This window comes from Balaenoptera ricei, chromosome 1 (assembly GCF_028023285.1).
Source record: "Balaenoptera ricei isolate mBalRic1 chromosome 1, mBalRic1.hap2, whole genome shotgun sequence".
Classification (NCBI taxonomy): domain Eukaryota; kingdom Metazoa; phylum Chordata; class Mammalia; order Artiodactyla; family Balaenopteridae; genus Balaenoptera; species Balaenoptera ricei.
The window spans coordinates 1463817-1490950 of record NC_082639.1 but is presented as its reverse complement, the minus strand read 5'-3'; the positions used below and the strand labels follow the sequence as shown (position 1 = coordinate 1490950).

At 58.6% G+C, this 27134-nt stretch overlaps 1 protein-coding gene across 1 annotated transcript; it reads left to right on the top strand.

Moving 5' to 3' along the window:
• Positions 1 to 5663: 5663 nt before the first annotated feature.
• Positions 5664 to 27134, top strand: TTC34 (tetratricopeptide repeat domain 34). Its single transcript, XM_059893955.1, has 8 exons — positions 5664 to 6444; positions 14021 to 14843; positions 16266 to 16491; positions 17623 to 17827; positions 18700 to 18866; positions 22623 to 22893; positions 23677 to 23891; positions 26607 to 27134. The coding sequence occupies exons 1-8, from the start codon at positions 5664 to 5666 to the stop codon at positions 27132 to 27134; spliced, it is 3216 nt and encodes a 1071-aa protein (XP_059749938.1).

Below are 27134 nucleotides of genomic sequence, written 5' to 3'. Positions count from 1 at the left end.
TCACAGATATAAATGGCGGCATTTAGTGTAATGGGCAAGATGATAATTATACCAACGACATTTTGAAAAGTCATTTTGCTGTGTTATTTTTCTGTGTGATTAATGCTTCCATGCCTGGTTGATAAACTTCGTTAGTTCAAACCAATACAGGCTCCGTACACAAACCGGCCAGCAAGCGCAGCCCATTAATCTCCCCCCATTCCCCTGATGGCTACAAAGTTTCAGAGGAAGGAAAAAGGCAAAGGAGAAAGTTGGGCAGCTTTGGGGGAAGGAGAACTTCCCGAACTTCTTGCTTTTAAGCAGCTGGTTCCTTGGAATCTGCTCTCACAGCCACGGCAGCTGGTAACTGTTTAAGGTGCTGAATTTGGGCAGACCTGTGACTCGAGGCCAGCCTCCTCGCAGGGAGCCGGGCCGGGCCTCACTCCTTCCTTTCTTCCTACCCTCCCTCCTTCTCTCCTTCTTTCCGTCTCTCCTTCCCTCCTTCCCTCCCACCTGTCAGGCAGGTGCCTGCTGGGCAGTGGCAGCCCTGTCCTGCTGGAGCCAACATTCCAACAACTAAATCCCATAACAGACAAGGGGATGAGGCTGGGCAGTGAAGCAGGCGCGGGAGCAGAGGGGAACAGGGAGCTGTTTTATATGAAAGGGGGTCAGAGAAGGAAGTGAGGGAGGACGTGTGGCGGCAGAGGGGCAGGCAGTGCAAAGGCCCTGGGGCAGGAACAAGCCTGTCAGGGTACGGGGTGGGGCGGGCCCAACAACGGGGCCAGTGTGGCTTGGCCGAATGACCAGGGTGCTGGGCGGGGCAGGTCCCAGGGGCAGGAGCTATTGGTTTAGGGGAGCCCCAGAAGCCTCCCTGATAAAAAAGAGGGGCCTTCTCCATCAGCCTAGGACCTCAACATCGCACACCTGCTCCTTCTAAAACGAGAGCTTCACCCACAATGGTGCCCCTAAGGCAGAGGCGCCCTTGGCAAGCCACAGCCACTGTAATTGAGATTAAGAGACAGGTGGGCGATGGGTGAGGAGAGCAGTGGGGACGCACCTCTCCCGCTGCATTATTGATGGAGGGATGATGATCCGGACAGGTGTGGTCCCCGTGCCAGCCTGAGCACTGCTGGGCCTGCGGGAAGCTCGGGGCGAGGCCAGCAGAGGGAGGGGTCCATGCCCATGGGTGGTCAGCAGAGAGGGGGAGGGGCCCGAGAGTAGGGGTCTCCCCGTCCCAGGCTCCCGGCTCCAGGCACCAGAGGACTGTGCGGCCTGCAATTCCTGCCGATCTGGCAGGAGGGATGAGAAGCTGAAATTTCATCTGGTGACGACCAAGCCCCGGCCCACCCCGGTCCCCTGGATCCCACCGGTGTCCCTGTGGTGTCCCCCACTGCTGTTCTGGTGTGGCCGGCCACTGCTCCACAGGTGAGCCTCCAGGGCTGAGGGGGGGCTGCTCAGAGCCGGGGTGGGGGGGCGGGGGGGCGGGTCGTCCTGAGCCCTGGCAGCCAGGGGGCTCTGGTGGCTCACACACCCTGGGAGCGCACCCTGGGGAGCACAGGATGGTGGGGGTCGCTGAGCCCAGAGAAATGACCAGAGCTGCTCCTGGCTCCTGGGGAGAGAGGAGAGCACCCCTGAGAGCCCAAGGTCAGCTTTGGGGGAGTTGGGTGCAGTCACAGGCTGTTGCTAAGAGCCCCCCTTTCTAACCGAGGTCGGTGGAGAAGCAGGGAGCCTGACTTGCTGGCTGGTGCCTGGGGAGGAGGGGGCAAGCATGTTGGAGGCCAGTAAGCTGGGTGTCCCAGGAGAGCTCCCAGGGAGACAGGAGGGGCTACACGGGCCCTCCCCTCCCTCGTGTGCGGGGTGGACAAGACCAGCTTGCCTCCAGGGTTGGGCCAAGGCCCCTGCTTGGAGCCTTGGCCGTGGAGGCGGCTCACGGGCTTCAGGAGGCCCAGCCTCCGCGCCCCCCCCACCAGCCAAGGAGCAGCACCCTCCGAGCCACTGGTCCTCCCGGGGCCACAGCGGACTCTGCAGGCAGCGCCACAGCAGGAGCGGGACCAGACCCAGCACCCACCTCCCGATTTCTGGGCCCAGTGCTGGGATCAGGCCTGACCTTGGGGAGGCAGGTGCAAAGGCAGGGAATGGGCCAGGGTGAGTAAATGCACCTGCTTTTGTGGAGGTGATGGGTAAACTGATGTCCCCCCGCCCCTCTCAGAAGAGTCCCGGGGGAGGGGCTGGTGAAGATTCAGAATGAGCTCCCGACAGGGCCGGGGAGCTGGTCCCCGGGCAAGTGACCCCACTGCTCCGTGTCTTTCCATAAAAAGGGCCCAGGAGTGCCCGGCACACCCCACTTCGAAGGAGGTAAAAGCCACGCAAGTGCAAGGTCAGCCTCAAGGCCGTCACCAACCGTCCACTTTCATGAGCTGCTTTTATTCGCAACTTCTCTGCCGTGCTCCTGCTCACACCGAAGAAGGTTCTGGAAACGGGGGCTCAGCGCTCTCTCCAGCTGGCGGGCCTTTATCCCAGTCAGGGCTGTGACCAGGACGGTATCTGGAAAAGGGACTGTGACATGGGCGCCCACGTCCCTTGGGGCAGCCATCACATGGCCATCTCGGGGAGCGTAGGGAGTCCCTGCGGGGCACTGGGCGGCCCCCCTAAACCCGCCCGGGTCTGACCGCGAACACTGGGGCGGCTGGGCAGGCAGAGCGTCCTCACGGTGGGCAGCAGCGGCGCTCGGAGGCTGTCGGCTCCGGGTTGCTTCTTGCTCCATTCCTGGCTCCGTGGGGCACCCATCCAAGCGTGTTCAGTTGGAGCCTTAACGCTTCCATCACAATGACACCCCGTGTGCCCCTAAAACTGTGGGTGAGTCACAAACTCCCCCCAAAGATGTGGCCTGGCCTGGCGTGTCAAGGTTTTGAGGGGCACAGCAGTGTGAAGGGCAAGTGCACTGAATCATCTCCATCTGGATACCGGTCAGAAATGGCGAGAACCCCACTGTAACGGAGAGAAAGCGGCTTCTTTTTGAATTCGGTTGTCACACCACGGCCTGAAGCAACACACATCTGCACACAGGATACCTGCGCCTGGTCCAGCATCCTAAAGTTGCCCTGGGGTTACCTGTATCCAGGTGTGCTGCTCCCAGGTAGGGTCTGCGATCACAGCTTCTGGCCCACCGAGACCACTGGGCTCATCTGGCCAGCGCCCGAGGGTCCACGGGCACCATGTGCCAGGGCAGAGGCTCGGGGGACCAATCAGGCTAATGTGATGGCGAATGTCAGGCAGGACTGCTGCCTCCATGCCCCGGGCCCTTCCCACAGCCCTGTGACAGCCCAGCTCCATTACCACTCTTGCCTAATTAGGGTAATAAAATGAAAGTAATCAAAGCCATGGGAGATCTCTCACCACTCAGCTCGGGTATTGTGCCTTTGTGAATGTCAAGGAGCTAAAGAACGCGCCAGGAGTCGGACCGGGGGGCCAGGCCCTGCTGACCACACCTGCCTGACCCTTGCAGACCTTGAGCCCGGACTCTGACTGTGCCCGTGGAGCCCTCCCTAAAGGGCTGGTGGGCCACATCCCAGCGGCCAGGACCCTGGGGAGGACATCAGAGATGCAGCACCCCTTCCCCCTGCCCACCCTGCCCCACAGCATCCAGTGCCCTAGTGGGCACTCCACCTGGTTCCTTGAGCCCCACAGAGGACCGGGGTTTCCTGGCATCTGGGAACCTTGACATCTTGAATTGGGAGGGGCCATAGCCCCAAACAGGACCACGTCTCCAGGGACGTGCAACTCAGCGACCTGCCCAGGGGCCCCTGCCAGGGCTGGGCTCAGCGTCTCGGACCCCAGTGCACCAGCACCGCCCCAGCAGCCGTGCCCACCTCTGCACCTCTTCACACTTACCCTCCTTGCTGCTGGGAGGGGGTGAGTCCTAAAATATCACCCCCACCCCATGCTGCCGGCCCTCCTGCACTACAGTCCGGGTGACCCTGGGCCAGCAGGTGCATGCCACAGCCCCTTAGGGCCACCCTCTGGGCCTCATCTCAAGAAGGGACAGGCCCTCTGCTCAGGAGGCCATTGGGAGTGGAGGTGGCTGGGTGTGTACACAAGGGTCTGGTCTGTCTGCCCGGCTGGGAGTAGCCTGTGGGGAGGGAGACCCAGGGCCAGTAGGAAGACCTACAGGAGCCCAGGTGGTCGGGGCGACTTGGGGGCCGGCTTCCTAGGAAGCAGCCTGCAGGGGGTGCACCAGCCCATAGAAAGGGGCCCTGAACCAGCCCGACAGTTCTGGGGATGGCAGGGGCCCAGGGCTCCCGCACCTCCCCGGAGCTCCTTCCTCACCTGTGCGGGTCATGAGGACGCGTGTGCGGCTAGCCCCAGACTGCGGGCAGCTCCTGCCCGGCGCCCAGGGGCCCCATAGCCCCCACCCTCCTCCCCAGACTCGGGGCTCAGGGTGCCCAGAGCCTGGCCCTGCGGTGGCGTCTCTCCCCTCCCCTCCCTGTGCTCTGGTGGGGCAGGGTCGGCGGGGCGCAGCGGGCCTGGGGGACGGGGCGGGGTCCGAGGCGGGGGCGCGCCTGGCCGCTGGGGGCGCCGCTGAGCCGCCGAGCCGCCGGGGTGTTGACGGTGTCCCGGGAAACGGACCCGCCCTCCGGACCCGGGCGCAGCGGCGGTGGGCGCCTCTGGAAGCCCAGCCGCGCGGACCCTCGGGCAGAGTCGCGTCCACCGCCCCTCCACCCGGCCGCCAGCAGGTGTGGTGGCTCGAGCCTTTCCCTTCCCCGCGCGCCCCGCACAGTCTCGGAGCACAGGCGAGTGTGAGCGCGTTTGCACATTGGGGGGCGCCTGTGTGTGCACACTCGTGTGTGTGTCTGTGTCTCAGTGTGTGTCGGAGAGCATACATTGGGTGGGGGGCTTGTTTGCAGGCACTTTGGGATCCAGGAGAGAAAGGGCCACAAGCAATTGGTTCATCAGGTCAGAAGGTTTGGGGACGGGGAGAGGCACGAGACAGGGCTGGTCCTGGAACTGACCTCAAGACCTGACCCTCTGGCCTGGGCCATCGTGGCTCCCCGCTGCCACCCAAGAGCCGGCCAGGTGCCCCTCACCACCCCAGCAACCGGCCCCCCCCCCCCCCCCCGCATTGACCCCGTGCGGGAGGTGGGCACCACTGTGGTCCTGAGGTTGGGTGAACAATAGAAACTTAGAGCCCTGAGAAGGCGTCGAGAAGGCCTGTGTGAGCTGGATTGATGGGAGGGGGTCCCCCTTCCTGAGGGGCTCTGTGCTGGGAGGGGCAGCAGGTGGAGTGAGGGCCACCCAACTCCTCCCTGCGTGGATCCTCAGGGGTCAGATGTCCACAGAGGGCCCATTGCTGAGCGGGGTCACGGCCCCATTCTGCAGAAGAGGAAGCAGAGGCCTAGAGGCAAGGAGCCCGCTGGGGGCCTGGCTTGGGAGGCGTGTCCCAGCCCCATGGAGACGCCTGCGAGGCAGGCACCCCCAATGCCTCTTAACGGTTGAATCCACCCTGCCTTCACTCGGGGGCTCTGCGCTGACCCTGGGGTCTCCATGGGGAGGGGCAGGAGGCCTCTCTGGAGCAGGACTGGGGGTGCTGTGGGGCAGGTGGGCTGCCGGCCACCCACGCACTAACCACGCTCCCCCCTCCAGGTGCTGGGAGGACCGGACATGGGCCCATCTGAGGTGTGGGCGTGATGTCGGCCCAGGAGCTCGCAGCCTGCCTCTGCTGGCAGGGGGACCGGCACCTGGCCCTGGGGGAGACACCACTGGCCACCGCCTTCTACCTGGCTGCCTTCAGCTGCCACGCACCCTCGGCCGTGCGGAGCGTCCGAGCTGCCCTGGCCGGGGCTCGGGGGTCCCCCGTGGTGGCCACGCTGGAGGCCTGGTGCCGAGGTGACAGCCAGATCCCGGCCATCCACTGGGACGGCATGGCGGTGGTCTCTCTGACGGGGACCCTGGCCTGCGCCTTCCTGGCCACCCTCTGCCCCGACCACCCAGCTGCAGCCCTGCACTCCCTGGCGGGCCTGCTGGCCCACGGGCACCACGGGGAGGTGGTGCAGCGCTGCGGGGCCCTGCTGGACGCCCACTCCCAGCAAAGTCTGGAGCTGCGGCTGACCCGTGCCCTGGCCTGGGTCCTGTCCCGGACGCGGGTGGACGCCGGGGTGGACGCCTACCTCCAGGCCTTTGCGGCCAGCGCCGACCGGATGGTGGCCTTCGTTCACACCCACCAGCAGCCCTACCTCCCCGCTCTGGTCAGCACCCTCCAGGACTACATCTCGGGCGGCCAGGAGGCTGGGGACGGTGCCAGCCAGCGGGGGGCCGACTGCCGGGGACTCCTGGCAGCCCTGGACCCTGTGGGCACGCGGAGCAACACCCCGTCCCCCGAAGCCCTGCTCCAAGGTGGCAGGTATGAGGACTGCCAGGCGGCCTGCAGCCGGGCCCTGGAGGCCGCCTCAGCGGGCAGCAGACCCCAAGGTAGGCGTGCCCTCCACACCCCCTAAGGGCCGGGGCAAAGGTTGCTCTCACCAGCGCCTCACTGCATGGTTAAGTCCTGCTTATGGCGGGGGTGGGAGTTGTGCTGGGGCTGGGGACACCACAGTGACAAAACAGAAAGACCCCTGACCTTATGTAGCACCAAGAAAAGAAGCAAAACAAAATCTGTGCTTTGAAAAATGGACTATGAGAGGCGCTGCTCTAGCCTGACGGTCAGGGAAGGCTTCTTGGAGGAGGTGTCGTTTGAGCTGAGACTGAAGGATTCCAGGCAGCAGAAACAGAGTGTGAGAAAGTACTTGGGGTTCCTTGCCACTGAATGGAGCCAGAATGGCTGGCGGGGGGCGGGGATGGGGGCAAAGGGAGCCAGGAGACGCTAAAGACAGTAGCGGTGGCTAAGCCCTCCTGGCCTTGAAAGACTTTGGATTTTATCCTCAGGGCAGCAAGAAGCCATGGGAGGGTTTTAAACTGTGGAGTGAGGTGCTCTGATTTGCATTTTTAAAGTTTCCTTTGGCTGCTGTGCGCAGAATATGCCACGGGGGCCAGACTGAGAACAGAACCTGCTGGAGGCTAGGGCGCGGTCCACGTCTGAGTTATCACTGAGACAGAAACGACAAGACTGTGGCCAGATGTAATGATGGGGAGAGGATGGGGGCGTAGAGAAGGATCAGCAATGATTTTAAGAGTTCGCCTTCAGCAACTGGATTGCAGAGGCCGGGGAGGAGCGGACGGGAAAGGGGGCATCAGGGGCTGGAGACACCCCCAGTCTGAGATGCCGCTCCGGCCAGGCCCCTTCGCTGGGTCCTCCTTCACGGCGGGGGCGGGGGCAGTGGGGCGTGTGGTTGGGAGCACCCCGGAGCCGCGCGCCAGCCTGCCGCCACACTCCCGGCTCCCTGCCGCCTCTCCACCTCCCCGTGCGCAGGTGAAGGTGGTGGCCACGCCCACTTCTGAGGGTTGCTGTGCAGATTCAGTGAAACTGTGTATCAAGCCCTGAAAATGTTGTCACCCGCTAAGCGCTCCCCAAAAGTGTCCCTTGGGCCCCTCAAGTGGACGTGTCATTAGGCAGCTGGACACATGAGCCTTGAGATGAGTGGGGGCTTGGTCAGAAGAAGGGGTTTGGGGATCGTCCACACAAGGAAGGGATTTAAAGTCAAGGTCTAGATCGGGAGGGAGCACGGGAGAGAGTGGGGCAGCCGGACACCTAGAGGTGGGGGGCGGGGGGGCCTGCCATTCACTCAGTGGGCGGACCCATTGTGCGGGCTTGATACGCATTTTCATCGCATCCACACAGCAACCCTCGGAGGCGGGTGCAGGCATATCCCCACGTGCCCGTGGGGCCGCCAGGGGCACACAGGGCGTTCACAGAAGCTGGGATTTGACCCCCGGGTGCTCCTAACTGCCCACCGCACTGCTCCCCACCAAAAAAGGGCCCAGCAAAGGGGACAGGAGGACGGAAGAAGGTGGAAACTCAGGAGCCTGCAGGGCAGTGGCGAGGGTGTGTGCGAGATAAAGAGCTGCACCAACTCCCAGCTGCCTCAGCCGAGCCCACGTGGAGGGCGGGGCGTGTCTGTGTGTCCCGCGAGGCTGTTGGTAACCCCAGGGTGAGAGGGGGGCCAGACAGAACTGAAAACTGAGCCGGCCAATTTCTTTCTGGAAATATGCCAGACCAGATACCCTGAAACCCTCCTGCTATAAATTACCTAGAAACGCTCGAGTCACAAAGAATCCCGAGTAGGAGGCCCTTGGTGCCCAAAGCACAAACATGCAGCGGCCTGTGCGCTGGGGGCGTTCAGCAACCCCTGGGGCGGAGGGGGTCTTCCACTTTAATGGCCAGAAAAGCCCCTGCAGAAATCCAGAATCCCCACAGGGCTGCAGCCTTGAGGAACAGTGTTCTAGAAAAACTCTGCTCCCCACCCCCACCCCCACCCCCAGAGACTGCAGGAAGCTTGTCTGTCCCGCCTGGGCTCTGAAGCGGACAGGCGAGCCTTCACTATGGAGCGCTGCATTCATTAGGACAAAGTCACTTATGTCACTTGGAGTCACCTTATCATCCCCACCCACACCAGCATGGCTTACCATGTGAACAAATAAATTCTCCTGTAACAAACTTTTTGCAAATGTAGATTCCTATAACAAATGCATTCTAATCTCCAGGTTACTTATCCAAAGTCCTTGGAAACATCGAACAAAACCTTCCATATTTGGGAATATGCTCAGCCCTTCTTAGTACGTGGACATACAAGGACACTCAGTGTATGAGGACAAGATACAGAACAAGAGTAGCTTTAACTCACGTCCCCCAGGGGCCTCAGTTCCCTGACTGCTTATCCTCTGAAAGTCCCCAGGGCAGCCATCTCCAGTTCGTTCAAGGTTCCTCATTAAGAGCTACTGGGGTAGGTGAGAGACAGAGCCATGGTTGTTACAGCTCCGCCCAGCATGGAAACAGAGTTCACTTGGCCTTGAGATTTGCTGGGACCAGCAGAAAATAGTGGAAGTGATGCCGTGTGGTTTTGGAGGCCAGGCCGCACCTCCATCCTCTTGCAACGTTCCCAGTGCCCTGCGAGGAAGCTAAGTAGTGAACCACGAGGGCACACACAGAGAGGGAGGCTCAGCCTACGGCCAACACCAGGGCCCCAGACATGTGAGTGAGGCCACCTTACACCCTCCTGCCCAGCTGAGCCACCAGGTGGCCGTGGCCACAGAAGTGATCCCTGGTAAGACCAACAGAAGAACTGCCAACTCAGCCCAAATTGAAGAAGAATCACAGACAAATAGAAATGGTTGTTGTTTTAAGTCACTAAGTTTTGTGGTAGCTTGTTACACAGCAATAGTAGCTGATACAACTGCATACTGAGTCAAAGCATTGGCTTTTGATGCATCCTTTAGCCAAAACTGAGTTAAATAATGCAAGACTTATAGTTTTATGTTTCTGTAATAACACAATTTACTACATTCATTAATGGAAGAAAGAAGAATATATTATCATTGCAATAAATCAGGGAAAAGTATTTTATAATATTTAACAACTCCAAAATGTAAACAACCAGGAATAGAAGAAAGCTTACTTAATTGCAAAAGATAAAATCTATCAAAACCTACCAAAACATCGTACTTAATGTGATATTTTAGAATCAAGAACACAGCGGCTGTCCACTCCCCCATTTATCCATCATTGCTCTGGAGATGCTAGCCAAGGCAATGAGGGGAAAAATGTAAGACCAGAAAGGAAGAGATAAAGCAACCATTATTTCAGACTATATGATTAGCTATGTAGAAACCCCAACAGAAAGCAACAAAAATGTATCAGATATAGGAATAGAATTTAACAGGAGATACAAAAAGTATTTATGCTTATAGACACCAGCAACAAATAGAAACTTTATGGGGGGTTTTTTTGTGTTTTTTTGTTTGTTTCTTTAGATTTATTTTTTTATTTTTTTTAACATCTTTATTGGAGTATAATTGCTTTACGATGGTGTGTTAGTTTCTGCTGTATAACAAAGTGAATCAGCTATACAAATACATATATCCCCATATCTCCTCCCTCTTGCATCTCCCTCCCACCCTCCCTATCCCACCCCTCTAGGTGGTCACAAAGCACTGAGCTGATCTCCCTGTGCTCTGCGGCTGCTTCCCGCTAGCTATCTATTTTACATTTGGTAGTATTGGTAGTATTTATAAGTCCATGCCACTCTCTCACTTCGTCCCAGCTTACCCTTCCCCCTCCCCATGTCCTCAAGTCCATTCTCTACGTCTGCGTCTTTATTCCTGTCCTGCCCCTAGGTTCTTCAGAACCTTTTTTTTTTTTTTAAGTTTCCATATGTATGTATTAGCAAACTTTATGGTTTTAAAATACACCATTTACTGTAGGAAAAGGAAATAATTTATTTCAGTGAGTCATATGACTTAATGGAGAACACTATAAAACTTTATTAAAAGAGAATAAATTATACGTGTATAAGCAGAGAGAGTTACTGTCCATTGATAGGAACACTTGATATTATAATAGAAAAGGACCAATAATAGACAAGACAAAGGAGAATGAGCAGGAGCAGAGGGGGAGGGGGAGGGGAGAGAGGGGGAGGAGAGGGGGAGAGAGGGGGAGGGGAGGGGAGAGAGGGAAGGGGGAGGAGAGAGAGGGGGAAGGGAGTGAGAGGGGAGGGGAGGGAGAGGGGAGGGGAAAGAGGGGGAGGGGAGGGGAGGGGGAGGGGAGGGGAGGGGGTGGGGGAGTGGGAGAAGATGGAGAGGAAGGTGGTGGTACAAGGATTTTCTCTACCAGTTAATACAAAGCTATGTTAATCAATACAGAAGGATATTGACTTAAGGTGTAGATAGATAGACTAATAAAACCAATAAGAGAGGTTAGAAATAGACCTGTATTTGTCTGGAACTTAATATGTGAGAGTGTGCATTGCAAATCTATGGGGAAAAGAGGACCATTATCCAATGCATGGGGCTGATTCTCTACCTCAAACCGTGCAAAAAAAAGTAAATTCCAGGTGAATCATGTTAATAGCTAAGTTTTACAGTTTCTAAGAGAAAATATGAGAGAACATCTTAAGACTTCTGTGTACAGCTGGGCTTCTTAAGATACAAAAAAAGTGGAAACAGTAAAGAAAAATTTGATACATTTGATTAATTTGAAAATTTTAAACTTCTGTTTTGCCCATAACTATAGAAAATGAGAGGAGAATCCACAACAGAAGAAAATATTTGCAAAATATTCAGTGGGCAAAAGATGAGTACCCAGAGTATTTGAAGAATTCCTACATATCAATAAGGAAAAAAAAAAATCCAGTACAAGAATTGGCAAATGCATTTCCCAAAAGAGAAAACACAGATGGCTAATAAACGTGCGGAAAATGTTCAACACCATAGTAATGATACAAATGCAAATTAAAGCAATGAGACACCACTTTCTACCACCAGATTGGCAAGAAAGGTTTTTTAAATAAATGAGCCTTAACCAGCAATCAGGAGAATGAAAATTAAAACAACAGTGGGGTAGCATTATAGCATTTTATATTCCCCCACCGCCAGATTTTCAAAATTTTTAAATCTAACAATAAAAGATTCTGGCTTTCAACAATGGTGAAGTAGCTGGACTAAACTGTGTGTCCCATGTATAATTATAAAATTGGGGCAAAATATAAAATGCAAATATTTGGCAACCGAACAGTGACCAAATGCAGGGAGAAACTGGAGACTGACCCCTAAAAGATGAAGACTGTACAAGGTAAGATTTGCAGGCTTGCAGCTTTTTGCCTCCTCAATCCATGTTTTATCCATGTAGGACAGAAAGTTGCCATTTTACTGGCTTGAGATATCATATGACAGAAGTTGGGGATGAGAAAAGTGACTGTAAAGTTAGAAGGGAAATCCTGAAAAAGAGCCACATTCAAGGGGGAAGGGAGGTAAGACCCCAAATCTGTGTATTAAATCCACTTAAATCCTCGGCTGACCACTGAACTATACACACATGGGAGAAACTGGTTGGCCTGAAAAAGCAACAACCGGAAGCTGCAAGAACTAAATGGAGATTTCAGCTGCTGTCCAATAAAGAAGACAGAGAATTTGGAGTTTGATCCTAGCCAATTTAACTGCCTGCTAAAACAAAATTCAATTCTCTTCAGAGGAACACAACTGAACCCAGAGTCTCTACAGAGAATCAACCAGATGTCTAGTGTACAATTTAAAAAATTACTAGACATACAAAGAGACAGGAAAATAAAAGGTGAGCCACAGTCAGGAGAAAAAGAAGTCAACAGAAACTGACCTCAAGATGATCCCAGGACTGAAATTAGCAGATTAAGGACTTTAAAGGAACTGTTATAAATATATTCAAGGACTAAAGGAAAATATGGTCATAGTGAATGAACAGTTATGGAATCTCGGTAGATAGGTGGGAACTATTAAAAAAAAAGAACCAAATGGACATTCCAGAATTGAAAAACACAACTGAAATAAAATTCAGAGCAGATTGGAGACAGCAGAAGAGCCAGTGAACTTGAGACAGAGTAGAAATTACTCAATAGGAAGAACAGAAGGAAGATGAGCAGAACCTTGGTGACCTATGAGACAATATCTGGAAGTTTAATGTGTGCAACTGGAGTCTCAGAAACAGAGCAGAGAACACACTTCCATGCGGGTAAATAATAACCGGCCCCCCAGGCCCCATGAGCTCTCCGTCTGCTGCAACTCCCTAGGATCCACGAACTATTGCAAAAATCAGGGATACAGGTGTTTTCTTCAGGACTTAGTAAATGACAGGGAAGTCTCAAAGTTTCTTTAAATTTGGCCACCAGGACTAGACTGGGTGACCTTGTTGTTGGTTGGTTGGTTGATCTCAGGGTGCAAGATGCTTCTTTTACTTGGCTATGTGCTGTGTTGTGACACTTACCCACAATGGCAACAGGGCAAGGCAGCAGCAACTTTGCTTCCGTGCAGACATGAAGGTTATTTGCCCTCTCCTGTTTCAGTGTAAAGGATTATTACTGTTGCGGCTATTGCGTTAGGTTATAAGGAGAAGTTCTGAAGGAGTCCGTGCAAAAGGCACTGAAGTGGAGGTTCAGTGCCCCAGCATAGTGACTCGCCGGGCCCTGAGAACTCCCATCCCCAGCAGCACTTTCCTGGCCTATATAATACTATAAGGGTGGGCACCCATGACCTTGAGCTCCTACCAGCACTGAGTTTTCTGCGATTCTTTCAACGGCATGCACCTGCCTGGCAGGGATGGGGTGGCTTGGCTTTCTTTACCAGTCGGAAAGCCCCCATTCACACAAGCATGTTTACGCTGCTGGGATACAAAGTATGGGGACGGTGGAGGTGAGGGCGCTGCTGATGGGAAAGCTCACTGAGTGACGCCACCCACCAGCCCTGGTTCCAGGCCTGGACACACATTAATCCATTCAGTCCTCGCAGCCCTGTGGATGGAGACCATCCTCATTCCCACTATAAAGCAGAAAAGGAAACTGAGGCACGGCAAGATGCAGTAAATCCCCACGTCCCCCGCTCTTTAAGCGGCATTGGGTGCATCATCCGTCTTTCCGGAACCTGACGGGGGATCTCATTTCAAAGAGGGAGGCACTGGGTCCCACTGTAGCCAAAGAAGGCATGAAACAAAGGTGCTGCAGTGACACCTGGCCCCTAAACCATCACTGAGCTGAGGCTCAGAACCTCAGCTCTGACCTGGGGGAGCAGGGATGGGGTGGGGTTGCTCTCAGAAGAGGGAACTCAGCCCTAAACTCCATCACTGAAAGTGCCAGGGGTGTTGTGACGAAATGTCCAGGGCGGCTGGGCTGGCTTTGACCCCACGTGGCGAGCAGCGCTGGGGAGGCCCACCCTGGTTCCCCCCTTCTGAGCCTGCTCTGTCCCTGACGGGCTTAGGGCCTCTTGCCAGCACTCATCCTTCCGGTGCCATGTCCTGGGCTTCTGGGAGACTCAAGGGAATCGCCGTGAGACGCTTCAGACGGTCCCAGCACTGGAGGGCTGGGGTCTGCAGGTGGCTCCCCTGGAGGACGTGGCCCAACAGGCAGGACCAACACCTCTGTTCTCTCCGCAGGTGAGCGGCGGGCCACCCTGCTGGTCACCCGCGCTGCCGCGACCTTCCTCCTGGACAGCGGGGCCCAGGACCTCCTTCAGGACCTGCACGAGGCCTTCTGCGAGAGGCCCTCAGGAGCGCGGAGGCAGTTAGAGGCCGTGCTCTCGGCCGGGGACCGGGAGCGTCTGCGGGCGCAGGTGCAGGAGGCCGCGGACGTAGGCTTCGCGCGCTTCCAGGAGACCGTGCGGAGCCGCCCCGAGCTCCGCGAGGACTCGGGCCGCGAGCTGCTGGCCCCGGTGACCCGCGCGCTCCGGGTCCTGTGGCGCGTGGCACCGCCCGGGGCGCGCCCGGCACTGGGCACACGGCTGGCCGAGTGCCTGCTGCTGCGGGGGGACGCGGTGGGCGCTCGGGCTCTGTGCGAGCGCTTGCTGCGGCCCTGGCGCACCGGGGACCGCGCGCCCCTGCTGGCGCTGCGCGGCTTCTGCGCGCTGCACGCCGGCGACGCGGGGCGCGCCCGGGAGGACTTCCAGGCGGTGGTGGAGCTGGGGCCGCCGCACCCTGGCAGCTGCGTGCGAGCCCTGTGCGGCCGCGGGCTGCTGCGGGTGCTGGCGGGCAGTGCGTTCCTGGGCGCGCTGGACTATGTCACCGCCTGCCGCCTGCGGCCCGAGGAAGCTCTGCTTGTCACCAAGGCCTACGTGCCCTGGAACCAGCGGGGGCTGCTAATGACCGTGCTGCGGGAGGAGGGCCGCAGGATGCTGCAGCAGAGGCCGGAGCCGGGATCCGAGAGCGGGCCGGGCTGCAGGAGCAAGGCTGCGGAGACCGACAGCCGCGCTGCGCAGGAAGGGTAAAAACTAGACCCGCGCACGCCTGGGGCTGCTGCTTCATCCTGGTCTCCTCCAAGTTAGTCGCGGTGTGTTTCCTACCACCTTACAGTAAACTGAGGCAGGGAGCTGCTAGGTGATTTCCCTAAAGCTTTGGTGGCAGATTTAGCTCCGGGGCCCGGATCTTAGGACCCTCGGTCCCAAAGGGCAGGATGCATTATGGACTTAGTTGTCAAAGAAAATTAGAAACGCAAAAATGGGAATGAAAAAATAGAACTTACCTGTCATCCCACTGTTTCATTTCCTTGTTGTTTCTCCTTGTGCATATAAAATAGAGTCCACAAAACTGAATTTGTGCTCTATGTGCAAATGCATCCCACGTTTTTTACTCCCTAGATCATGAACACTTCTTTGGTCACTAGATACGTTTCTTGGGCAGCCCCATAGCTCATCCTGTGAATGTGCCATCGATCCTTCGGGCACTCCAGTATGTCTGCTCTTAGTTATAACGCATCCCGGGTAACCTCCAGCCTATGCAATGTTCTGCGCTACAGATGGAGACAGAGGTGGAGCTCCTGGGTCAGACAACACAGCCCCCGTGAGGCCCTTGACTTCGGAGCTGCCCACCTGCCCATCAGTCCACATGCTCCAGCCCTCGTGCTCCTTTCGCAAAATTCTTTGCCAGCCCAGTGGGTGAACCTGCAGCTGTTTTGACTTGCATTCTCTGGTAGCTGGGAGGTGGCAGGGAGGTGTTTTAGCAAAGCTAAAAGCACTGAGCTGAGGGGCCCCTGGGGGGGCATGTTTGACGTCAGCCCCCTCGCCCCTACACGCACGCACACGCACGCACGCACAGGCACGCACACACGCAGGCTTCCTCAGCCCCCTAGTCCCTTAATTTGCATTGCTTTGATTTGATGGTGAGGAGGAACTTTCTTGTAAGAGATTTGGGGCCCTTTCTATCTTTTCTCTCTGGGAACTGTCAAATTTGAGGCTCTGGCCCCTTCTCCCAGTGGGAGCTCCTTCTCACTCCCAAGACGGCGCCGAGATCATTCCAAGCGCAGCCTGGGTGTTATCGAGCTCTGCCTACGACGCCCCTGAGCCCTGCAAGGCCAGCATTTTTATGCTGCTTTTGCAGAAAAGAAAACTAAGGCAGGGTTGGCTGGGGGTCGGCATACAGCCTCGATTTCTCTTCTGTAAAAGGCCCTCCCTACGGGATGGGGGAGAATGGGGGGTGAGGGCCAAGGGCTGTATGTCGGAAAGGGCAGCCGTGCGCTCTAGGGACAGCACGAGGGTCCTTCCAGCAGGAACCTGGTCTCGGAGGTCCAGCGGGAAGGGCGCCGCCTGGACCAGGTGCAGGGGATAGGATTTGCCTGCAGCCTGCCTCCCTGGGCAGGTGAAAGGGGTGTAGGGGAGGGTCAGCCCTCGCCCAGCTGCTCTCTCCGCAGGGACGCCCGTGGCGTGTACCAGCTGGCCGTGCTCCTGATGGAGCTGGACACGGAGGACGAGGCTTCGCGCCTCCTGGCGGCCGATGCCCTGTACCGCCTGGGCCGCCTGGACGACGCCCACAAGGCCCTGCTGGTGGCCCTCTCGCAAAGGCCTCAGGCGACCCCTGTGCTGGTGCGGCTGGCCCTGCTGCAGCTCCGGAGGGGCTTCTCCTATGATGCCAGCCAGGTGAGGGGGCCCCGGTGGGCCACAGCAGGGCAGATGGAAACAGGGCATAGGTCTGCGAAGGGCACCAGGCCTCCACCGGCCCTCGCTCAACACCCTGCAGCCCAGACTTGAGAACAGGCAAAGCTTGTCCCAGCCCCGGTTCTGCCGCCTTCAGCAGGTGCCTCACCTCTCTGACCCTCAGTCTCCTCATCTGTGCCCCGGTCTTTCAGGTTCTCATGAGAATTAGCTGCAGCAGGTACCCCAGGGCCCAGCAGGTCTCCAGCATGCAGTGATGCTCTGTATTTGCTTTTCTTGTGTTATGAAGAAAAAGGGCCATGAGTTGAGTGTAAGCAGAGCTTAGTCCCAAATCTCCCAAGTAAACTAGGCTTGGAGGTGACCCTGTCCCGGGGAGGAAACGAGCAGAGGCGCCCCCAGGCCCTCAAGCCCTGCTTGCCTCCCCTCCCTCAGGTGTTATGAGGGCTTCCCGTGGGAACGCGGCCAAAGATTATGTTCCAGGGGGAGATTCAGGCTTTGGGGCAGGGCTGTGGGGCCTGTCAGCGTCCCCCTTCCGCTCTGGCCTGGTCTGGGTTCTGGTCTCCCTGCGCTGGGCCGTAGGGGTGGGAGGGAAGGATGCTCTGGGACCGGCGTCCGCACAGGTGCAGCCAGCAAGGGCAGCATCGGGCAGGCCTCTGCGAAGTTCTGTCTCCCCGAGGGTCTCGCTCCTCCCAGAGCAGGGACTGATTCCAGGGCTTTTGCTCTGCACCTTCTGAAGGACTCCCTGGGCCCTCTGTCACTTTACCACTGGAAAGCCCCCTTTCCCCAAACTTCTCAGACCTGTGGCGCGTGGGCCTGTGAGGCAAGGTCTCCATGTCGCCAAGAAGGAGGCGCAGCTCAGGGACACTGGGACCGCCCCTCCCCAGATCCTGACACTCAGCAGAGGAGCAGCCCAGAGCGGGGCCCACACCTCCCGACCCAGTTTTCCCTGTGCTCAGCTCTGGCAACCCGTAGTCCCTGCCCCCACGAGCCACGCCCCCCGCGAGCCACGCCCCTGCGGGCTGCATCCCTAAGCCACACCCCTGCACGGAGGATGGGAGTGGAGTGGTCTGGCCTGGGGCACAGGGAGGACCGGTGGTGACGCCCCTGCCCCTGCAGCTGGTGAAGAAGGTGGTCCAGTCTGGAGACACAGCCTGCCTCCAGCCCACCCTGGACGTCTTCCGCCACGAGGACCGCAAGCTGCTGCAGGGCCACTGCCACGCGAGGGCCTTGGCCATCCTGCAAGCACAACCGGGCGGCGCCGAGGGCAGGGCCCACACCAGGGAGGCCATCGCCTACCTCTCTCTGGCCATCTTTGCTGCAGGTAGGAGCTGCCCTCGTACCCCCGGGGCCCCTACCCTGTGCCAGGTGCCTGGGGGCAAGGGGAGCCTCTGCCATGCGGGGAGGGGGTGTGGTCAGGCACCAGGGAGTCTGAGCATGTGCTTGGCTCAGGGGTGTGGCGTTCTCCCGGGCCATTCACTGCAGCGAGCGCGCTAACGCCTAGGAGAGGGCCCGACCAGCTGGGACCTGAGCTGGGACCCTCTCCTGAATCCTGGGCCGCCATCGCACACACCCAGGGCCCTGAGGGTGGGAGGTCCAGACTCAGCTGAGGCCCTTCTCCCAGCTCAACCCCTCTCCCTCCACCCGTGGGGGATGAGCGCCCCACTCCCCTAAGCCCTTCTTAGGAATAGCGGGGGCAGCTCTGTGTGTGTGCGCCTGGTCTCCCCGCTCGCCCAGCCCACCCACCGCGCCCTGCCCTAGGCGCAGGAGGGTCGAAGAGTTGGGCCTTCTCAGCCTGGCACCTTCACGGCTGCAGCCATTCTGTGACCTGCCCCGTGGACCCTTCCCCCCACCCCCGCCCCTCCCCTGGCCTCGCTTCAGATGCAGCTGCAGTGCCCCCTCCTCTCAGAAGCCCCCTCGGACTGTCCACCAACCCTCCCAGATGCCACCCCTCCTGGCTGAGCTCCCCGTGTCCCTCAGCCAGGGCCCCCGGATCAATCCACACTGCTGCTGCCTGGTGTGTGGTGGTGCCCAGCAGTCTGTGAGCTCCCTAGGTGACCCCAAAGCTGCCGCACCCCCTCCCCTGCCCCTTAGAGCACCAGGACAGGGGCAGTAACTCCTGGATGAGGGCAGACACGCCGAACCTGGCCGTGCCCAGCCGAGGTCGCATCCTGACGCCACACCCGCTTCCTCCAGGGCGTCAGGCGAGTGAGTCCCTGCTGGCCCGCGCCCGCTGTTACGGGTTCCTGGGCCAGAAGAAGACAGCCATGTTCGACTTCACCTCCGTGCTAAGGGCTGAGCCGAGGAACGTGCAGGCGCTGTGCGGACGGGCGCTCTTGCACCTGGCGCTGGACCAGCAGAAGGTACGGGCCCACCCTCCCCACCTGGGGCTGGGCAAGTGGGGGCGCCCAGGGGAGGCGCTGCCCTCCTGCTCAGCCCCCCCGGAGAGAGGAAGCAGGGCCAGGCCATCTGAGCGTCAGTCATCCATCAAAACCCCGCCTGCACTGGGGCTCACGGGAGCCTCACCATCACATCCCCGGGTCGGGGGAGTCTTTCCCTTCCATCTGCAGAGTCCCCGTGCCCCCCCGCTTCAGTCAGCATGGATTGATGTGCAAAGCCTCAGGAGTACTAGGGGGTCCCCCACGTTACAGTAATGAGACCTCCGCTGCCCCCCTGGGTGCCACCCTGAGCTGTCTACACAGGGCCTGTGGGTTTGGGTGGTCAGCGTGCAGGGGCAGGGGTGGGAAGCGGTCCCTTGCAGGCCCAGGGCAGGTACTTTCCAAAGGGAAGACGTGCAGCCACAAACAAACAGCCCTGGACAAGGGCACTCTGCAGCCAAGAGCAATGTCACTGGTGAATAACTGAAATCGATTGTCTGCCCTGATGCTTCGCTGGGCCAAAGTACAGCCCAGTACAGGAGACAAGGAAAAATGATCCAAGATGCCACTGGGATGACAGCCTCTCAAGATGGTGCTTCTGCCTGTCAGGGTGTCTGTGTTTCCCCCAAGGGCACTGGCAGCCTGATTTCTGTTCCAGCTGGGCACACACTTGTGCTTGGGAGTCCAACCCTCTGCAGGCCCCTTCCTGTGCTGGGACAGCACCTGTAGTTCTCAGGGACAAGCCCATTAAACAGAGACGGGATTCAGCCAAGAGGGCCCTACTGCAGGAGGCGGACCCCTTGGAAACCCACCCCTGGGTGATCTCGGCATGCCAGCAACTCCTCCAAGAGGTGCCTCAGAAACATCCCTCCTGCCACTCTGTCCAGGGCGGCAGGGAAAGTTAGCCTTGATGTCTGTGAGTCAGGATGAGGGAGCAGGGGCAACCCCACATCGTCACACCCATGAACTTCCTCCTCCTGGAGATGGGCTGCGGCCAAGCACCCACACACCCTCTGGCCCTTCACCAAGAGAGGAGCTCTGAGCCAGCCTGCCGGGGTCCAGAATCCAGAACCCTGCTCCCACTCCTCTAACTTTCTGAGCAAGTCCTGTAACATCTCTGAGCCTTGTTTCAACATCAGTTAAATAAGGGGGGGGGGGGCGGTTCTTGTTCAAGGCCATCAATGCTCAGCCTTGAGGGGGTTGCTTATTGAATGCTGTCAGATACTCAGCGTGGTGCCTGGTCCCTAATGAGGGTTCCATATGTGGCAGCTGGAATCCCCATGAGCCAGCACGGAATCGGACTTTCCCAGCTGATCAGGTTCACCACTGGCCAGCACCAGGGTCACGTAGGGCCCCGGTCATAGTGTAGGAAGGATGGGAGAGGACCGTCTTTCCATCCACCCATCTAAGGGCTCTGTCTCTCCAAGACCTTCATCCCCCACACACCTGCTCCAGGAGAACCCCATCCCTGGACTTTAAAAGTATCTGGGCAAACTTCCAGTGCTGGCTAGGAGAGGGTAACTGGTATTGGGCTGCTGAAAACAAAATATCTGGATAAAATACATGACAACTGTCTTCGGGCCCTGAACAACAGGCAGTGGAGAACGGCCATCCCGGAGGAAAGGGCAACCACACCAGGGGAGTCACAGGGGAGCCCCACGATAACCTTTCTGCCTGGGGAGGTTTTCCTGTTACTGCACAAGGAGGTGGGGCAGTCAGCTTGCTGAGCTGAGGAGGCAGAGGCTGGGGTTCCAGGCTGCTGCAGTAGCTGGAATTTGCAAGGAAAGGCGACGGAGAACATGGGGCTGTGCAGAGAAGTCTTCATGGGATTCCAAGTGGTTCTTGTCTGAGTCTGGGCTGCACATGCAGGGGCCCAGCAAAGCTCACCCGTGGCAGGAGATGTTGGAATTCTGACCCTGCCAGAGCAGAGACCTTTCTGAGTACCTTGGGCACTTAGCTGAGACCACACCCTAAGTAAAGGTCATATCTTAGGACTAAGTTCAAAACTGAAATGGACCTGCCCTCACAAGGAACAAAACCAAGTCTAGCAGAACCAAAATGACCCACCAGAATAAAACACAACCTCCTTTATGAGAGGGTGACATAGTCCAGACTCTCTACAATGTGCCATCCACAATGTCCAGCCCAAAATCAAAAACTGCTAGACACACAGAGAACCGGGAAATGTGACCAATAATAAGGAAACTAAGTACTCAATAGAAACAGATCTTGATCTTGAACAGCCACCTCAAGATGGCTCAGATGCTGGAATTAGCATACAAGGATGTTAAAACAGTGATTGTAAACATGTGAAGAACTTCAAGGAAAATTTTTTCATAGTGAGTGAACAGATGGGGAATCCTAGCAGAGAAATGGAAACTATAGAGAAGAATCAAGTGGAAATTCTGGAGCTGAAAAGTATATCTAAAATTTTAAATTTACCGGATGCGCTTAACAGCTGGTTGGAAACTGCCAAAGAAACGGTTAGTAAAATTGAGGATGGACCAATACAAATTATCCTATCTGAAGAACAGAGGGGGGAAAAGGATTTTTTTTAATGAAGAGAGCTTCAATGACCTCTGGGATGATTTCAAGCAGTCCAGTATATGTATAACTATAGTCCCAGAGGAGAAAGAATGGGGCAAAAATATATGCATGTATGTATATATGTATATGTATATGTATTTGAAGAAATAATGGCAGAAAATTTTCCAAGAAGCTCAACAAATCCCAAGATGATAAACACAAAGAGAACCACACCTAGGCACACCTTGATCAAATTTCTGAAAACAAAAGATAAAGAGAACATATTCAAGGCAGCCAGTGGGAAAAAGAAACATTACATACAGCAGTATGAAAAAATGACTGACTTGTCATAGAAACAGTGGAAGCCAGAAGACAATGGAATGGTGTCTTTAAAGATACATCTTGTGGGGACTTCCCCAGCAGTCCAGGGGTTAAGACTCCGCGCTTCCACTGCAGGAGGCACGGGTTTGATCCCTGGTCAGGGAATTAAGATCCCACATGCCACACAGCAGGGCCAAAAAATAAAAAATAAAGGTACATATTGTCACCTTATGGGACAACTGCCAAAAAATGTTAGAGAGGCAGAGTTAAAAGGCCAATGGAGGAACTAAAATAAAATACTAAAACTATTCAATTAACCCAAAAGAAGGCAGAAAGGGAGGGAAAAAAACAAAACAAAACAAAAGACACCTAGAAAACCAACAGGAGGCTGGACCTGAAGGTGACTGCATGGCTGCCGACTGTTGGCCAGGTCAGAGGTCAGATGCAAATGACTCACCAGGGTCAAGGCTCTCCTGACGGGGCCCAGCCTCCCCCCGGCCTCGTGTGCTTCCACAGCACAGTCAGGGCCTCCAGACTCCTCCCCCGCCACTCCAAGCTGCAGACTCAGCCCCTGGCCCATGGCCCTTCTGGTACCAGCCCAAGCCCACCTCTGTGCCATAGCGGGTTCTTTATCAGTGCGGCCCTTCTGGGGTTCCAGACCGTTTCCCCCGTCCAGAACTCTGACACGCTTGCCTCAGTTTCACCACGCCCTCCTTGAACGCTCACCATACGGGCCCCCATGCTGGCTGACCCCCACTCCCACCCCACGGTGGGAGGGCAGGAGCTGGGCCATCTGCCCGTTCTGGTGTCCCCAACACCCAGCACCAAGAGGAACACGACAAATACCCAGCTGGGACCACTTCTGCCACCCACTCTGCCCTCCTCCCCTTGCAGGAGGCTGTGGACGACATCCTCTCGGCTCTGAAGCTCAGCCCAAGAACGGCGGTCCCTGAGATCCGCTCTCTGAAGCCAGAGGTCCAGGCCCTCATCACGCAGGGCCTCTCATCCCGCTGCCGGGCCCTCTTGATCCAGCTGCCGGACACAGGGGCCCGCCTGAGCAACGAGGACGCCCAGAGCCTCCTGGCCGCGGGGGAAGCACTGATCGAAATCGATGCCGGGCGGCCCAGCTGGCACATCCTCCTGGCAGACGTGCTGGCTGCAGTGGGTATGTGTCGGCCCAGACATGAAGAACGTGGGCGTCTGTCCCTGCTCCTCCCACCCCTGGATCCTTTTCTGTAAAATGGGAGAAAGAGACTCAGGGCTCAATGGCTTCTAAGGTCCCCTCCACCCTGAATCCCAGGACCTGGTCCCCGTATGGGTCCTCTGTGTGGCTTTGCCCACTGGGAGGTGAGACAAAGGAATGATTTGGGGTTTCGTAAAAGGCTCACATGCTCAGGCCCCTCATTAACTCATGCATTTATTCAGCAGCTGTTATCGAGTGCCCTTTTCTAGGTGAGACTGTCTCAGGCCCACATGTGTCGGTCTTTCCTGCAAAATCTTGAAAATATCTCGGCACTAATTTGAAAGGGGAGACCTCTCTGCAGCCTGCGTTTCGCGGGCCTGTCATCGTCACCTCCAAGCCTGTGAGATGCCCCCACCAAGGCCTTCAGGGCCTCCGGGGCTGCTCTAACCCCAGGCGGCCCCGCTCAGGAGAGAGAGCAGGTCCTTGCAGGGACCACGGTGAGGGGGCTTAGAGTCCTGCTACCCCACCAGGGGGGCCGAAGAGTTTAGTGACCGCCCCCAAGTCGAGGGGCTGGGTCACCAGGTGAGTCCGTGTGAGCGACATGGCGTCACCGTGCCCCTCCGCTCCCTGCTCCTTCCTTCTGGTGCTGAGCCCCTCCATCAGCCAGCCACTCCCAGAGCCAGCCCCAAGAAAGGCTGAACTGGGTTCCCAGTGACCCCCCCTGCCCCAGCCCCACGCTGACTGTCCTTCCCCAATCCCTGACAGGCAGCTTTGAGGAGGCCGGCGCCCGCCTGCAAAAAGTCCTGCACCTCGCCCCTGCATCAGAGGCGGCCCAGGCCCGGCGTGGCCTGCTCCGGCTCAAGAAGGGTGATGTGCCGGCCGCCACACAGGACCTGCAGCGTCTGGCAGAGACAGACGCCCAGGACCTCAGCTTCCTGCTGCATCTCCTGGAGGCCTCGGAGAGGCAGAGCCTCGCCCAGGTGGGCGCAGCACCCCACGGAGGCCCCAGCCCAGCCCCTCGGGTCGGAGACCCCCCGGCCCGGGGCTCTGGGTAGTGCTGAACTCCCCGTGTGCCTGATCTCACCTGGACATGGGGTGGGATGGAGGTTCAAGCGGGAGGCACCCGGATCTGGCCAGCTCAAGCCCTGACACCCCCAGAGACCTCAGAGCTTCCCCAACCCCCAGGTCGGGCCAGGAGAGGCGTGTCCCTCCCAGTGAGCGCGTGGGTGGCGGGCCGGCTCCTGCCCCTGGGGAGCTGAGAGGGACCCTGAAGGCATGCTGGGCTGGGGCTGCTGCCCCTCTGGGTGGGTGATTGTTCCACTGCTCATCTGACAAGAACAAAGAGCACCTTCCACCAGGCCCCGGGTGGAGCCGCTGCCTGCACTGTGGCCCTGGCAACTTAGCGGGGGACCGTTTGGGGGGAGGGGGAGTTCACTTCAGGGGGTGAAAGTGTAAGGAAGACCCTGAGACAGGGCAATGGGGCTGCGAGGCGGCCCTGGAGGTGAGACCACGGTGGCGGCAGATAGGCCAAGGCAAAAGCCTGGAGGCAGGAAGGATCTCAGAGTGTTCAGGAAACAGGTGGGCAAAATGCAGCTGGTGTGGCGTGCAGGAGGAGGGGCTTGGGGTGGGGGGCAGAGGGAAGGGTGTCCTCCATTCTGGTCTGGCCACCTTATTCCCTTCACCTGCTGGAGGCAGGAGCAGGAGAGGCAGGACTGGGGGAATGAACACTGCAGAGTGGATTTCCCTGCAGTGGCTGAATTTAACCTTTTTTTTTTTTTGGAGGGGGCGGGCAGTGAAGGGACCAGCAGGTTGGAGTGGGGAGGGGCCAAAAGCATCAGCCGGTGAATCAAACCCCTGCGCGGCCTGGGGCAAGTATTTCCCCTCCTTATGCTTCCGTGGGCTCTATCACTCAGGGTCCTTCAGGAAAACAAACACCGCACTAGGTGTTTCAACGAGGGGGTCAGTAGGGGAGGTGGCTAAATGAGCATTAGGGACGGACGGAGCGAAGCGAGCAATGGGCCATGCAGCGGGGACAGCCCTCGTAGGGTCATGCAGGGGGGACAGCCCTCGTAAGGCTGAGGGGGCCAAGGAGCGTGTTAACAAGGCCTAGAACTCAGAGGAGCGGCCGCGGAGCCCGGGGATGTCGGAGGAGGGGGCCTGGCTGGGGTCTCAGAGCCTTGAGGCGGGGGCAGGGGGGGCTCTAAGCTGGGAGGGGGGAGCTAGGTGAGGGTCTCTGAGTTCACAAGGCGGGGCTGGGCAGGGCTCCGTCTCTGAGTTCAAACGACGGGCTGGGCCCGGAGGAGAGCGCTAGGCAGGGCCGCCTGGAGCCCAGATTCGGTGCCGCCAGAATTCGCTCGACGTTGGGCCGTGGCCGGGCGACGAGGGCCGACCCGGAAGTGAGACGGAAGTAGTGGCGCCCCGTTTCCGGCGATAGTACGGCTGCGCGGCCGGTGGCTCCACGCTTCTCCCCGGCTCCGGGGGGACCACGCAGAACCCGTGGGGAGGGCGCTGCACGGAAAGGACGGGTCGCCGGTCCGCGTCGCACAGCAGGGCCGAGCTGGCTCCAGCCCGGGCTCCGGCCGCCCGCCAGCCTGTGTGCGCGGTCGGGCTGGTGGGAAGACAGGACCGCGCGTTCACCCCGCCGGTGCCGGGTGCCCTGTGCTCTCCTGGGGACAGGCGGGGAGCGGGGGCGTTGCTACCACCTGGCTGCGTGGAAGAGGGAGGGTCAGCAGGAGAGGGAGGGTCTGGAATGTGCCCCCTCAGTCCATGGGGAGCCACTGTGGGTTCTTGGGGGCAGGAGGAGCCGAATGGGCAGGCGGATTTACCCGGGGCAGTTCGGGGGAAGAGGTAAGGCGTTCTGGCAGGTTTGGAGAGTGGGCTTCAGTCACACTCAGAAAAGGAGAGTGAGCCTGGGGGGCAGAGGAGAGGCATCGGCCCTCGGGGCTGCGCTGTCCAGACGGGGGCAGCGGGGGACTCAATCCAGTAGTCCCCGGGGAGAGAAGTGCTAGGGTGGACAGCGCCCTCTGATCTCTGGCCTCGCCCTGCAGCATCCAGCGAGGCTGAGGCTGGGTCCACCACAGCCCTCCTGCACGCCCCGCTCTGCCCGTCCCAGGGGAGCAGACACAACCCCAGCCCCTGGGCCATGCTGGCAGGCGCTGGCAGTGCAGGGGGCGCCCGGAGAGTGTGTCCCTGGCCTTGACTCTGGCTCCACAGGGCCTGCGGGAGCAGCTCGTTGGTTAGCAAAGTGAGAAGCACAGTAGCGCAAAGCAGACCCTGCTTTTCTGGCCCGGGGCGCGGGGGAGGCTCGAGGAGCAGGCTGAGCAGAGGCGGCGTTTGCCGGTGTCCTCGGGGCCAGGGCAGCCTCGGGAGGGTGGGGGGCCTGTTGCGGAGGTGGCTTTGCTGGGAAGAGCAGAGGGAAGGGGAGGGAAGGGAGGAGGTCACCCAGGTAAGAGAAGCTGGGCCGCAGGTGGGGTGGTAGGGCTGTGAGAAGGAGGAGGACGCCTTCTGAGCAGGGCCTGCCTGCGGGAGAGCTTGCAGGGTGGAGGGATTGCAGCGGGTGGCCTGTGCCCTGTGCCTCCACCGCTTCCAGAGGGAGCGGGCAGCTTCTGCCTGGGGAACAAGCAGCGGCCAGCCCGCGAGGGGCCTTCAGTGTTCTGGGTTGACCTGACCTCCCTCCCTCCGTCCTCTCTGTGCAGGCCGCAGCCCAGGAAGCTGACACCCTCATGAACTCAGGGCGGCCCGGCCAGGCGCTGGGCTACTGCTCACTGGCCGTCCTGGCGGGTGGCGGTAGCGCCTGTCACCTGCGCCGGCGGGCTGCCTGCCTAGCCGAGCTACGGGAGTTTGGCCGGGCACTCGGGGACCTGGACCACGTGCTCCGAGAGGGTTCAGGGGACAGTGACCTCCAGGCACGGGCGGAGGACTTCTGCTCCCAGGGCCGCCTGCTTCTGAGCCTGGGGGACGAGGCCGGGGCCGCCGGGGCCTTTGCCCAGGCCCTCAGGCTGGCGCCCGCCCTAGCCCAGAGCAACCTGTGGCAGCGGCCAGGCCGGGCCCCCGCTGCCCACGCGCTCCTGTGCAGGGCCCAGCACTGCCTAGACGAGCAGCGCTACACAGAGGCCTGGACGGCGGCCGAGGGCGGCCTCCTGGTGGACCCGGAGCACAGCGGCCTGAAGAGACTGAAGGCGAGAATCCGGAGGGAGGCATGCTCGGGCTGCCGGCTCCACTGA